Genomic DNA, 12,924 nt, shown 5'->3' with positions numbered 1-12,924 from the left:
AGTTTGTATATTGTATCTTTGTAGGATGTCTTATGCATATTTGGATTGAGTGAGAGAAAATTTGATTATCTTTACATAACTTATGAGTGAAATTTTGAAGAAATGTATAGGACTTAACTCTCCAAGGATGAGTGTAGGCTTAAATTTGTGTGTGTGTAATTGACCAGTACCTACATGTGTTATAAGTAGAGAAGAACCATTACCTACTATGACCTGATCAGTTACACCTTAAGGTTGTTGCATAGTCAAGTTGCTCAAATCTGCAGTAAGGTGATTAGTATCAGCCAAGGATCATTTGCTTGATTTACATTAGAGGTAGTTGCCATGGCTGCAAGCTTAGCAGAAGGATGTTTACCTTGATATGAGTGGTCCATTATATGGAAATAATCAATAGCCAAGTATCCAGTTTTGCCACGGATTTGACAAACTGATTCTTAGCCTGAAAGCTACTGTTATTACCTGGACTGAATTGATGATTCTGTGGAGAGCCTTGCTGTGGAATGTCTCTACAATCTCTGACTATTATTATAGCCTCCGCCCCTGCCTCTATTTGAGTGTGGATTGGGAGGAGGAATAGAGAATAGACTTATGGCTTATGACCTGCTGTAGCAAGCATGGCCATGGTGTATCAGTCCTTGCACTTGTCACCTCTCAAAGAAGTTTCTTCTGCTTCTAAAAGAACCTGAAGTCGCCCAAACGCGAGAACTTTGTTTCTAGTTCGAATGGTTGGGGAAAAAAGATTACATTCCTTAGGCAGTCCCTTCGACACAATGTAGAGCATTTCCTCATTTTCTATCTCAATTCCCACAGCTCCAAGCTTATCTTTAATTTCCCTGATTTTTTAGAAGTAACTTGCAACTGAATCATTTTCCTTTCTTACAGTGTGAATCTCAAATCTAAGATTTGAGAATACTGGTACGAATTATAGAATAAAAGTGTACCTATTCTTCAGAGTAAGCCGAACTGATATTGCAGTTTTCTGTCCTACCATCAAAGCTAATGTAGTAGCCTAGTAGGTGACAAGGTTGAGTTTTTATAAGGGTTATTAATTCTTGATATTTGACTTTCCAAATATGAAATTCTGGATTCAAGACCCTCAATTGATTACCATCTAAATCCTTGAGATATTGAGGAGGTGGAACCACTGTTCTAGCCACATGCTCAAGCAGTGAGTAGGTGCTAACTGCTAAGCATGGAAGTTACTATGATGCTTCCAATTAATATAAGGATTTTACTAACGTGTGTCCTAAGGGCAAACAATAGTATACCATTTTTAGAAAAAGTTTTATTGGGAATTGAAAAAGTTTTAATAGTTTTTTCAATTTTCGATAAATTTTTTCCAAAAACAGATTTATTAAGGCATACATTAACCGGGCCTTTAATATAATTGCTGGGATCAAACTTGACTGTTATCAGATTTGACATATTGGACAAGAAGAAGTTACAAAAGTGGTTCTGGTGCGTTCAGACTTGAAGTAGCATTTGAACTTCGAAATTGTACTCGAAGCTGAATCCATTGCTAAGACTAATAGACTATACTATGAAAAGAAATTACGGAAGCAATAGAAGCACAGAAAAGAATAAAGGAATTGAGAAATAGAGCTGGAGACAAAAGAGAGTTTAAGGAGAAATGTAGATTCTCTTTGTGCCCGTTTGTTTCAACGTTTTGGACCCAAAAAGCCCGTTTTGAAGAAAGCTGGAGTGGAAAACCCATTTGGTTAAGCATAAAACGCAACTTTTTGGAAAAATTTGCGTTTTGGGCCAAGGCTGAGAACGTGCAAGCCATTATGGAGTTCTAGAGGTCCATTTTAGAAAAAGTCTATGCTCATTCTCAGCTATCCGTTGGACTCTTTAGGCAATTACCAAATTACACTTCAATTCCTCTCATCTCCTCTCTCTGCTCTACCCTCTCCGTGCTGCTACAAACACAACACCACCCAACTATCATCGGTCTACCACCACAATCAACATAATCAACAAAACTCATTTTAACATTTGATAATCCAAAAACAAAATCAACAAAATCAAACCAAAAATAACTCAAAATCAACAAAAAACAACTTAAAATCAACTCAAACCCCATTGGAAAACCCATCCCAAACCCAACTCAAAATCAACTTAAAATCAAACCCAAAATCCACAGAAAATTAACTCAAAATTAATCCATTAACTGAAAACCCATAACCCAAACCCAAAATCAAAATCAAATACAAACCCATAACTCAATCATCTTCATCATCATCATCATCATCATCATCATCATCATCATCATCATCTTCTCTCTTCCTTGTAGCTTTCGAATTGTAAAAAAAAAAAAAAAAAAAAAAAAAAAAAGAGATGCAGAGACTTTGAGGGATGAGAGAGGGGCGGAGACTTTGTGGAACACTGGAACGTTCTGGAGTGTGAAAATTAGGGAAAAAGACGAAAGAAGTAAAGAAAAAATAAAAAGTAAGGGCACGTGTGTGGAGGAAGTGGAAGGGAAAAAGAGGAAAGAAGGAAAAAAAGAAAAGAAAAAAAGTAAGGGTACGTGTGTAGAGGAGAAAAAAAGAGGGGAAAAAAGAAGAAGGAAATATGGATAAAAAAATAAAATAAAATAAGGGAAACATAAAATAAAGAATAAGAAATTAAAATTGAGAAATCCTGTCATAATATTTTCACAATAAATCTTAAGTGGTAGGTTATTATTAGTTAATATTGGTGAGAAAAAAATAATTTGTTTAGAAAGAGAAAAAAAATAATTGTAATAGTACATTCAAATTAAAATCAATATAAATTGTCACAACATTTTTACAATACTTTCACAATAAATCTTAAGTGGTAGGTTATTATTAGTTAATATTGGTGAGAAAAAAATAATTTCACAATATTGATTTAAGTATGAAATAAACTCTCTTATATATACATTATCTTTTTTGGTAATTTATCCTTCAAACTGCCATTTTTATAAGTGCTAGCCAAACATTCAGCTTTTTCAAAAAACATTTTTTAACAGTTTTTACCAAACACTCAACTTTTTAAAAAAACACTTTTTCATACTGCACTTTTTCAAAACTACACTTTTTCAAAAAGCCAAGTTTCAAAAAGCCGAACCAAGTTTGACTAATAATGTAACTTTGGGCTAACAATTTTGAGTAAGAATAGGCTTGCGTGAGGCTGAGATGATTCTGTTTTTCTTTTGGGATGAGGCCCACTTAGCTCGGCCCAGGTGTACATCATAAATTATTTGTAATATAAGGGCAAATTCTTCGGTTAGATCATCATAATTAATAATCACTGCCTTATCACACACGCTTCACGTGTGCGATAAAACTTTTTATTTTTTATTTTTTGGGTTGACACGTATTACTCATGATAGTTTTATTTTATTTTTTATTTTAAGAAGTTGCATTAGTATTTTTTTTTTTTTTTTTTTTTTGAGAATCAAGACGAAGAAACTTTATTAAATCAACCAAAGTCTGTTACAAGAGCATGGTGAAGTTATGGTGGAACATCCTCCATCCACACTGTAAGAGCATTAATATGTCTAGCGTACTGAGCTAAATTATGAGCTAGAGAATTACCCGACCTACGGGTGTGCAAAAAAGAAATATAAGAAAAAATTTCCAGACTTTGTTTAATAGAGGAAATCAAATGGCCAAAGGAAGTAAAGGACTCCTCCCTACTTCGTAAGGCTGAAATAATCAACTCCGAATCTCCCTCGACAATAACAGAGGGTAGATGGAGTTCAAGAGCGAAAGAGATGGTTCTCACTGTTGCCAACGCTTCCACTTCGTCTGAGGAAGATGGTAACTTGGTTTTTTCGGACATGGAGGCCATCACCCTTCCCTGGTGGTCATGAACAACAACTCCCAGCCCCGCTTCATCTGTCTCATGGAATACGGCACCATCGAAGTTGATCTTCAAGCTCGTTGACGGTGGAGGGGTCCATTTGACGTGCTGTTTTGGCAAGGCACCTAATTGCATTCTTGGGACCGGTTAGGCTTGGGCAAATGTCTAAAGGGTCTATGAGGCTGAAAGGGCCACTTGGGAGAGTGGGAAAGGCTTGGTGCTGGTCTGAAGCATGTTACGACGGGACCAAATAGTCCATACCAGAGTAGCAAAGAGAGCTGCGCTTATATTCTCCTCCAGAACGTGACTCACCAGCTCAAAGAAATTTGAAAATTTCTTTGTTCTTCGAAACAACCACAGTGAGTCAGCCTCCCACAAAGCCGACAGTTCATGATAGTCCCACAATGCATGATGGACATCTTCAGTGGCCACTTGACAATGATCGCAAATATCCTCGGAAAGTACCTTACGAACAACTAGGTTCTTCTTTACAGGGATCGCTTCTCTACTTGCTCTCCACAGGAAGTTTTTAATCTTATTCGGCATCGGCAAGCTCCATAATTTTTTCCATATACTTCTTCCATCATCCTGAAGAGAGACAGCCAGTGGAGGTGAAGGTTTTTCTTTAACTAGGAAGTTATATCTGGATTTAACCGAATAAACTCCATTTGCCGTATAAGGCCAGACAAGTTTATCCTCAACATAGTTGGAGCTAAGTGGAATCTTGAGAATTAGATCTACTTCTAACGGGGCAAAAAAGCCTTTAAGAATATCTATATCCCATGTTCTAGATTGCTGATCAATAAGTGTGTCCATGGTGGCTTCCTGCATGTCTTCAAGAACGGGTGACAAAATTCTTGGATGGTTTAGTGAAGGCAGCCATGGGGTATCCCAGATTTTAATTGAATCACCCCACCCTACTCTCCAACATGCACCTTGTTTGAGGACCTCCCTGCCTTGGAGTATACTACGCCATGCATACGATCCGCTAGAACACTCCGGGGCATCCATGAATGAACACGTAGGGAAAAACCTACTCTTGAATACTTTGTGAAAGAGGGACTGCTTGTTTTGTAGAAGACGCCAAGCTTGCTTGGCCAAAAGTGCATCATTAAAGAGAGCCAAGTCTTTAAAACCCATACCTCCATTAGCCTTTGATTGACAAAGAGAGTCCCACTTCATCCAATGAATCTTGCGTCTCTCTCCTCGTTGTCCCCACCAAAATTTTCGAATGAGACTTTCAATATCATTGCACAAACCCAAGGCTAGTTTGAAACAACTCATAGTGTAGGTGGGGATTGCTTGAACCACAGCCTTGATTAAAATCTCCCTTCCTGCTTGTGATAATAATTTTTCCTCCCATCCTTGCATCTTCCTCCACACTTTTTCCTTTATGAAATTAAAGCTTGCTTTTTTCCTCCTCCCCACAAAAGATGGCAGGCCCAAATACTTCTCGTATTGCTTAATTTCTGGCATCCCCACAGCCTCCTTAATGTGTTCCCTTTTCGCCTCAGAAGTATTCTTACTAAAGAAGATGGTGGTTTTGCTTTTGTTGATATGTTGTCTGGAACAGCCGCCATAAACTTCAAGGATATCAAGAATTTTCTGACATTCTTGTTTAGTGGCCCTGCAAAATAAGAGACTATTATTTGCAAAAAGAAGATGCGTTAGTCTTGGGCTATTTCTGCAAAGAGCATAACCCTTAATATCACCCCGGCTAGCTGCTTGTGAGATCAGGCCATAAAGCCCTTCAGTGCGTAACAAGAAGAGAAAAGGAGATAAATGATCTCCTTGTCTAATACCACGAGATGGTGTGATCATCCCTTTTGGTTCTCTGTTAATTAAAATAGAATAAGATACTGTTGTAACACAAATCATCATCAATCTCACCCATCGATCATCAAAACCAATCCTCCTCATAATTGACTCCAGATATGGCTACTCCATTCTATCATAGGCCTTATTCATATCAAGCTTAATAGCCATATAATCATCTTTTCCTGAGTGCCTCTGCATGCTGTGTAAGGATTCAAAAGCTACCAAAATATTATTTGATATTAGACGACTTTTAGTAAAAGCACTTTGATGTTCAGTAATAATACTTGGTAAAATCCTCTTAAGCCTACTTGCTAACACCTTTGAAAAAATTTTGTACAACACATTACAAAGGCTAATAGGCTGGAATTCTGAGACATACTCCGGATTTTTAACCTTAGGAATGAGTATAACAAAAGTATGATTAAGGTTAGCAGGCAAAGAGGCAGAATTGAGGAAGTGAAGGACTGAAGAAGTTACCTCATCACCAACCAAATCCCAATAAGTCTGGTAAAAAAGAGGGGGCATACCATCTGGACCTGGGGCTTTGAGTGGGGCCATTTGCTTGATAGCTTCCTGAACTTCCCAAGCATTAAAGGTAGCAACCAACTGGGCATTCATTTCCTCGTTGATGGTGGTACTAATAAACTGTGTGGTGTCTTCAAAATTTGTTGGATTGGTGGTCTTCAATAAATCTTGGTAATAGTCCACTATAGTGGCAGAGACTTCATCTTGCCCATTACACCAAAGGCCATCTGCTTTCCGAAGACTAGTGATTGAATTTTTTCTAAACCTCTGAGTAGCTCTTAAGTGAAAATACTTAGAGTTTTTGTCGCCCATTTTTGCCCACAATACCTTTGACCGTTGTAACCACATTCTAGCCTCCTTTTTAGTTAAAACATTAAGGGCAGTCAATAACTCTTTGACCCGCTTGTTGTCCCCAGTTCTCAAAGCTTCTTTTTCAGCCTGGACCAATTGTTTTTTCTTGGACTCTATCTCCTTCCTGATGTTACCAAAGTGTTTCAAACTCAACTTCTTCAGCTCAACTCCACACTTCTCTATATTGTGAATTACTTTGGTGGATGGATCAGTTGGAGCATCACTTGCCCAAACAGCTTGAATAGTATCAGTACACCCCTTCTCTGAGAGCCACATCTCCTTGAAGCGAAACGGTTTTGAAACCCTTGGCAAATGCAGTCCACTAGGCACTATCCAAACTAGGCAATGTGAGAGAGAAATGTGGAGGTGAAAAAAAAAAACAGTTTAGTGATAAAAAAAAATGGTATGTTTGTGAGAGAAAAAAAGCTGTTTTATTTTTTATATATTAGCACTTGACAACTAACGTAAGAGAGAAATGTGGAGGTAGGAGAAAAAACAATTTTTTATTATTTTTAATTTAGCTAAAAATTAGGAGTTTTTAAATTACTAATTTTACATGTCTAACCCTATAATTTAAGCCTTAGAAACATATGAATTTTACATATGAATTTTAAATTACTAAGTTTATTTCCGTTCAATTTAATCATTTAAGTTTCAAATTTATTCAATTCAAACATTTTGTTCAATTTTGTTAGAAAATGTCATTAAGTATACAATTAACTAATGAAAAAATATTTCTTGAAAAAATTCACATAAAAAATCTCTAAAATATTTTATTAATTTTATAGGATTTTTTTTCATGTGAGAAAAATAATTTTTTAATGGCAACTTTTTAACGAAATTGGATGAAATTTTGAATTAAATAAATTTAAAATTTAGAGAACTCAATTAAATGAAAATGAAATTAAAAGACTGAAGTAAATTTCAGTCAAACATAGATTAGGCAATTTACATTTTAGCCTAAAAATAATTTTGAAAAATCACATGTACTCTGTCTATATACAAAATTACTTTTACATAATTAAAATTAAAAAAAATAAAACCATAAAGAGGTAAAAAAGAAAAAGAAAAAAGGAGAAGTATAATGATAAGGTCAAAACACTAGAACTCCCAGTATTTCCATATTAAAAAACAATAATAAAAATTATAAAAACACAATTTGTTTAAGCGTCTTTATCTTAGGATGTTAAAGTGAAGTTTATAAGGCCATGATGGTTAGGGTTTTACATCTCTTGTGTTTAAGCTGAGCTGTCAAATACGGTGCATTTATTGCCCATCATTTGGTCTTCCCGAGGTGAAACGGTGAGAGGATGCGCCTACCTAAGTGCCAAGGAAAAAACCATGATCTCTTCCCCCTGTTCGGGCAATGGGATTATGGGGGGCTTATTGTGGTGGGAAAGGTTGTAGGGCTATTCTGAAGTTGGGCTGAACAGATGAGGAGGCTTATTCTAAAGATTATGCTCAGCTCAAGGATGGGCAAACTAGGAGAAGGTCCAATATTCAGAGCCATAACCTCAGCCAAAGATACGAGGAGACCCGAAGATGAACATATGTTAGAACACCTAATTGGTATCAAGCACGAGTTACTAAGCAATCCTCTCAATGTCAGAAGGCTGGGTCCCACTTCTGATAATCGATTTTATTGGCAAGAATAGTGCTATAGACCTAAATGATAACTTTAAACTTAGAGTCGGTAGGTCCCACACACATGTGGTATATTCTGTCATCATGATGACTCCACCAACAAGTAAGTATAAAAGGGGAAGGAGGTTATGGTGTTGGGGGTTGGAAAAATTAGGGTGAGAAACACGAGAGAAAGGCAAGAGCACAATCCTCAGGGAACTAAGGTCATGCTCGGAACTCAGAAAGGGAAGTTCAGCCAGTGGGTAGTGTCATTAGCCAGAAACTCAAGGCATAATTGTGGATCAATAGGAAGGCCCAGTCCATCATCGTGACAGACTATTCTTGGGGTCTCCCAATGTGGGCCAAGAACAAATTAAATGTTGTTAAGTGTGCAATTAACTAATGAAAAAATATTTCTTGAAAGAAAAATTCCCATAAAAAATCTGTAAAATGTTTATTAATTTTATAGTATTTTTTTTTCAAGTGAGAAAAATATTTTTTTAATAGAAAATTTTTAACGAAATTGGATGGAATGTTTGAATTGAATAAATTTGAACTTAAAAAACTCAATTGAAAAAAAGTAAAATTAAAAAACTAAAATAAATTTTAGTCAAATTTAGATGACGTAGTTTACATTTTAGCCTAAAAATAATTTAAAGAACATAAAAAACCTATGAATCTTCACTGTTCTTTAGGATTGGCTTTGGGCCTTTCTTGCGCAACTTAAGTGGAGTGCAAAGTTTGTATACAACTTTACTTTTACATAATTTTTTTTAAAAAAAAAAAAAAAAAAAACCAATAAAAATAAGTTCATCCACACACTCTTTAAAAGAGAAAGACTTAGACAGGTAAAAAAAAAAAAAAAAAAAAAAAAAAAAAAAAAAAAAAAAAAAAAAGAAAGAAAGAAAGAAAGAAAGAAAGAAAGAGAAGAATAATAATAAGCTCAAAAAAGTTAGAACTCCTAGCGTTTTCATATTATAAAATAATAATAAAAATAAAAAACGCAATTTGGTTTGGCGTCTTTATCTTAGGATGTTAAAGTGAAGTTTATAAGGCCATGGAGGTTAGGGTTTTTACGTCTCGTGTAGTGGCGGCCTAAGCTCCATAGCAGCTCTCACTCTAAGCTCCGAAGCCCTTTCTCACATTCGAAGCGCCTCCTCGTTCTGTCACCATGGGGTCAGAGCTCCACTTCCCATTTCTATTCAAAATTCTTCCTTTATCTCTCTCTCTCTCTCTCTGTTTGTTTAGACAAAAATTTTAGTCTATCTTATGCTACATTTTAGTTCTGATCGATAATCTAGATCCGAACATTCATCAGTTATTTGGAGAAGAATATATTTCTATACATTTATTTCTTCAAGCTTAATTTGTGTAAAAATTTGATGCCTGGTTGGGAAAATGTGATTGTCTTACTCTGTCTTAAAATCAGTGATTTTTTATTTTTATTTTTCCAATTTCACGACTTGTAGGATTTGTTTGGTTTGTGAATATAGAGAAAGAAAAGTTTTGTTAGAATTTAGAACCATTAGCATTGCCAAAATATAGGGCAAAAAATATGCACTTCTCCTTAACTATTGCAACTTACAGTGTACTCCTAAACTTCAACAGTAAGCACTGGCCCCCTTTAACTTTTGGTAATAAATACCTTGCCCTCTCTGGCAATAAGATTTTCATCAAATTTAATGGGAAATTCAAAGTTCTATTAGACAAATTTTTTTTTTTCAAAAAATTGACTTGTCCATGAATTTTGACAGAAACTCTAATGATAGGGTAGAACTAGAAAATATTTATTAACAATAGTTAGGGGGGACACTGCATAGGGTCCGTTTGGATTGAGGGGGGAGGGAGGGGGAGTAGAGTAGAGCAGAGTAGATTCAGCCCAAAATTAGCCTATTTTTAGCCAACTCTACTCTACTTGCCTCCACTCCCCCTCATTCTCCCCTCTATCCAAACAGGCCCTTAGTTTCTAAGGGGGGAAAAGTGTAATCCAATTGATTGGACTGTTTGCTAGATCATTGTTTGATTGGTTTCGAGCATGGGGCTTTACTGATTGTGACTGGATTCCACAGTTTTTAGAATCATTATCTTTCTGTACATAACCTTTGTAATTCTTTAGACTTCTTTGTGTTCATTCGTGTACATGAAGTAATCCTGTTCAATAAAATACTTATTTACTTATAATAAAAAAAGGGGGCCAGGGGGAGTGTAATTAACCCCAAGATCTAAATCTATAGATTTGTAATGTAGTGGGTTAGTAAATCCTTCCAAATTCATATTGTCAATTGAGCATTCACTTATAAGTTTGCATCCTAAATTTAGTATTGGGCCTTTAACAAATGTTCTGCTTTCGACCTTGTGTCTTGTCATGCGAGACTGAGGAGCAGAATAAGGAATATTGCTCTTAAACTTTCAGTGCATTTGAAAGTTTCGGATTAAAAATATGTATAGTAGATGTGCGTTAATTTCCTGCAAAGGAACTTACAGATAAAAATCTAAGCTATATAAAGTGTCCTGTTGATAAATCCAGTAAACTATTTTGTGTAACTTGAGCACAATTAGACTATAATGTTGCCAATGTGAAGTTTGTCCACATTGTAATGGTTTGTGGTTGGCTTGTCATGGTTGGAAAAGTCCCTATTGTATGTTCGCTTGTCAATCAATGTTCATTACCATAATTTTAGTCTGATGCGAAGAAGGAAATAAAACTGGCAGTAAGAAATTTTAGAGACTCTTAGTTTGACTTATGCTCTGTTCTCCATAAGATGTGTTTGTTTCCCTTTGGGGGAAGGCATGAGGATTTTAGTTTTTTCTAGTTGTTCTGATTTCCATTTGTTGAATGCTTTTCTACACCATGAAATTGATTTGATAAATAGAAACTTTTAAGCTCCATTTGGAATATGGTAATGACACATTCTGTATCATGGCACCTAATGTCATTGCTATTCAGTTGTTCTTTATAGTCATGCTTATCTCTTAATTAACTGTTTCACTTGTTTCATATACATTTATTATTTTCTTTTCTCTTGCAACAATAAGTTAGTGAATGAATTTATAATCTATAAGTGATTGGGTTACAGGAAGACACGTGGAATGGGAGCTGGTCGTAAGCTTAAGTCCCACCGCAGAAGGCAAAGGTGGGCTGACAAGTCATACAAGAAGTCCCACCTTGGCAATGAATGGAAGAAACCTTTTGCTGGATCCTCACATGCTAAGGGCATTGTTCTTGAAAAAATGTTGGGAAAAATCTTTAGATGCTTATTCTTTTGATTTGCTTTACCCTTAATCCTGTCTAAATATCTCAAATAGCTTCTAACATGTTGTTCTGTTTGACTTGTATAGTGGTATTGAGGCTAAGCAGCCAAACTCCGCTATTAGAAAATGTGCTCGAGTTCAGCTGATTAAGAACGGGAAGAAGATTGCAGCTTTTGTACCAAATGATGGTTGCTTGAACTATATTGAGGAGAATGTGAGATTATTTTCCAGCTCTAGGCTTTGTAGCAATCAATTAATTGCACAGTTTTTATTTTGGCCTCACTATATACTATTTGCTGTATGCAGGATGAAGTGCTGATTGCAGGATTTGGACGAAAGGGGCATGCTGTTGGTGATATTCCCGGAGTCAGGTTTAAGGTTGTGAAGGTATCAGGGGTGTCTCTTTTGGCCCTCTTCAAGGAGAAGAAGGAGAAGCCAAGGTCTTGAACCACCTCCTCTATAGCCTATATAATCTGTTGTTTTCCAATTTTGAGTTAAGAGAGCAGTGTCACCCCCTTGAGACAAATTAGATGCTTGTTTATGTTCTAAATGGAATCTAGCTTCCCTTGATATTAATTAGATATTTTTTTTTTTTGTCATCATAAACTGAAGGATATTGTGGTTATTTCTTATCTTTTTCTTTGCAATGCCACCATGGTTCTGATTTTTTTTAACGCGTTTGAAGCTTTGATTGTAAATGTTAACTGAAATAATTCAAATCTATGGTTTAAAGACAGAATTGTTGAGGGAACCAAAAAAGAAGTGGTTCTTAATTTTGAGGTCAGTAGACCATGACTTTATAAATAAATAGAATATATCTATTAAAATTATCCATACTCACAAGTCACAACAATCGTTTCATTTTAGATATAATTTCAGGAAAAGGAAAAAAGGGAAAAATGGTTATACAAGAAAAAAGTTGTTGCCACTGATTTTTTTTTTTTTTTTTTTTGATAGTCAACACAAATAGCTTTCATTAATTTGAACACTGGTTCATCAAAAGTACATCTCTATGCACTTGGCATTGAATCATTGGTGGGGTATCTTCTACCCACACTACACAATCAGTAATAAGTTTGGCATTTTGAGCCATTACATGAGCAGCCCAATTTCCTGTTTTACGGACATAGCTTGCTTTCCACTCCTGAACCCATTGCTTCCAGTGACTAGCACCAGAAGTTGCCACTGATTTGATGTCATATGGAATGTGGTGCACACTTGATTTTTTGTCAATTTTTTTTAATAGCATTTAGATGATTAGATGTACTTCCAAAAGAGAGAAAAAAAAAACATACAAGAAAAAGGTGTTGCCACAAATAACTGAATAAGATGATGTGCACACATTCAAGCTGTTCGAACAACAGTCGAATTGAACGGTCCAACAAACTGTTCGTAGGTTCAAACAGTGCGTGCCATCAATTTCTAGATGCTGATTTTTCAGTTTATCCTTTGGTATTGTTTTTTTTTTTTTTTGATGGGAATCCTTTGGTATTGTTTAGATACAAGAAATTGTGACATTATATGGGA

The 12,924-nt window shown here is 35.7% G+C and overlaps 2 protein-coding genes across 2 annotated transcripts; one reads left to right on the top strand and one right to left on the bottom strand.

Moving 5' to 3' along the window:
• Nucleotides 1-3,477: 3,477 nt before the first annotated feature.
• LOC115953270 lies at nt 3,478-3,963 on the bottom strand. Its single transcript, XM_031070866.1, has one exon. The coding sequence runs from the start codon at nt 3,961-3,963 to the stop codon at nt 3,478-3,480; it is 486 nt and encodes a 161-aa protein (XP_030926726.1).
• A 5,224-nt stretch (nt 3,964-9,187) lies between these two features.
• Nucleotides 9,188-12,095, top strand: LOC115988956 (40S ribosomal protein S23). The gene is made up of 4 exons (XM_031112595.1): nt 9,188-9,321; nt 11,223-11,378; nt 11,485-11,611; nt 11,704-12,095. Exons 1-4 carry the CDS (start codon nt 9,317-9,319, stop codon nt 11,842-11,844), a joined length of 429 nt encoding a protein of 142 aa, XP_030968455.1. The 5' UTR covers nt 9,188-9,316; the 3' UTR covers nt 11,845-12,095.
• The last annotated feature ends 829 nt before the right edge of the window (nt 12,096-12,924 follow it).

The sequence above is a fragment of the Quercus lobata genome, chromosome 1 (assembly GCF_001633185.2).
Source record: "Quercus lobata isolate SW786 chromosome 1, ValleyOak3.0 Primary Assembly, whole genome shotgun sequence".
NCBI classification, from domain to species: Eukaryota; Viridiplantae; Streptophyta; class Magnoliopsida; order Fagales; family Fagaceae; genus Quercus; species Quercus lobata.
This window is presented reverse-complemented; position numbering and strand designations above follow the sequence as displayed.

Excerpts from the sequence above, each read along its gene's own strand:
- LOC115953270 (XM_031070866.1), bottom strand. The coding sequence starts at position 3,963 with ATGCAATTAGGTGCCTTGCCAAAACAGCACGTCAAATGGACCCCTCCA.
- LOC115988956 (XM_031112595.1), top strand. Across the intron at positions 11,379-11,484 it reads GGCATTGTTCTTGAAAAAAT|TGGTATTGAGGCTAAGCAGC; the intron begins GTTGGGAAAAAT and ends TGACTTGTATAG. Across the intron at positions 11,612-11,703 it reads TGAACTATATTGAGGAGAAT|GATGAAGTGCTGATTGCAGG; the intron begins GTGAGATTATTT and ends TGCTGTATGCAG.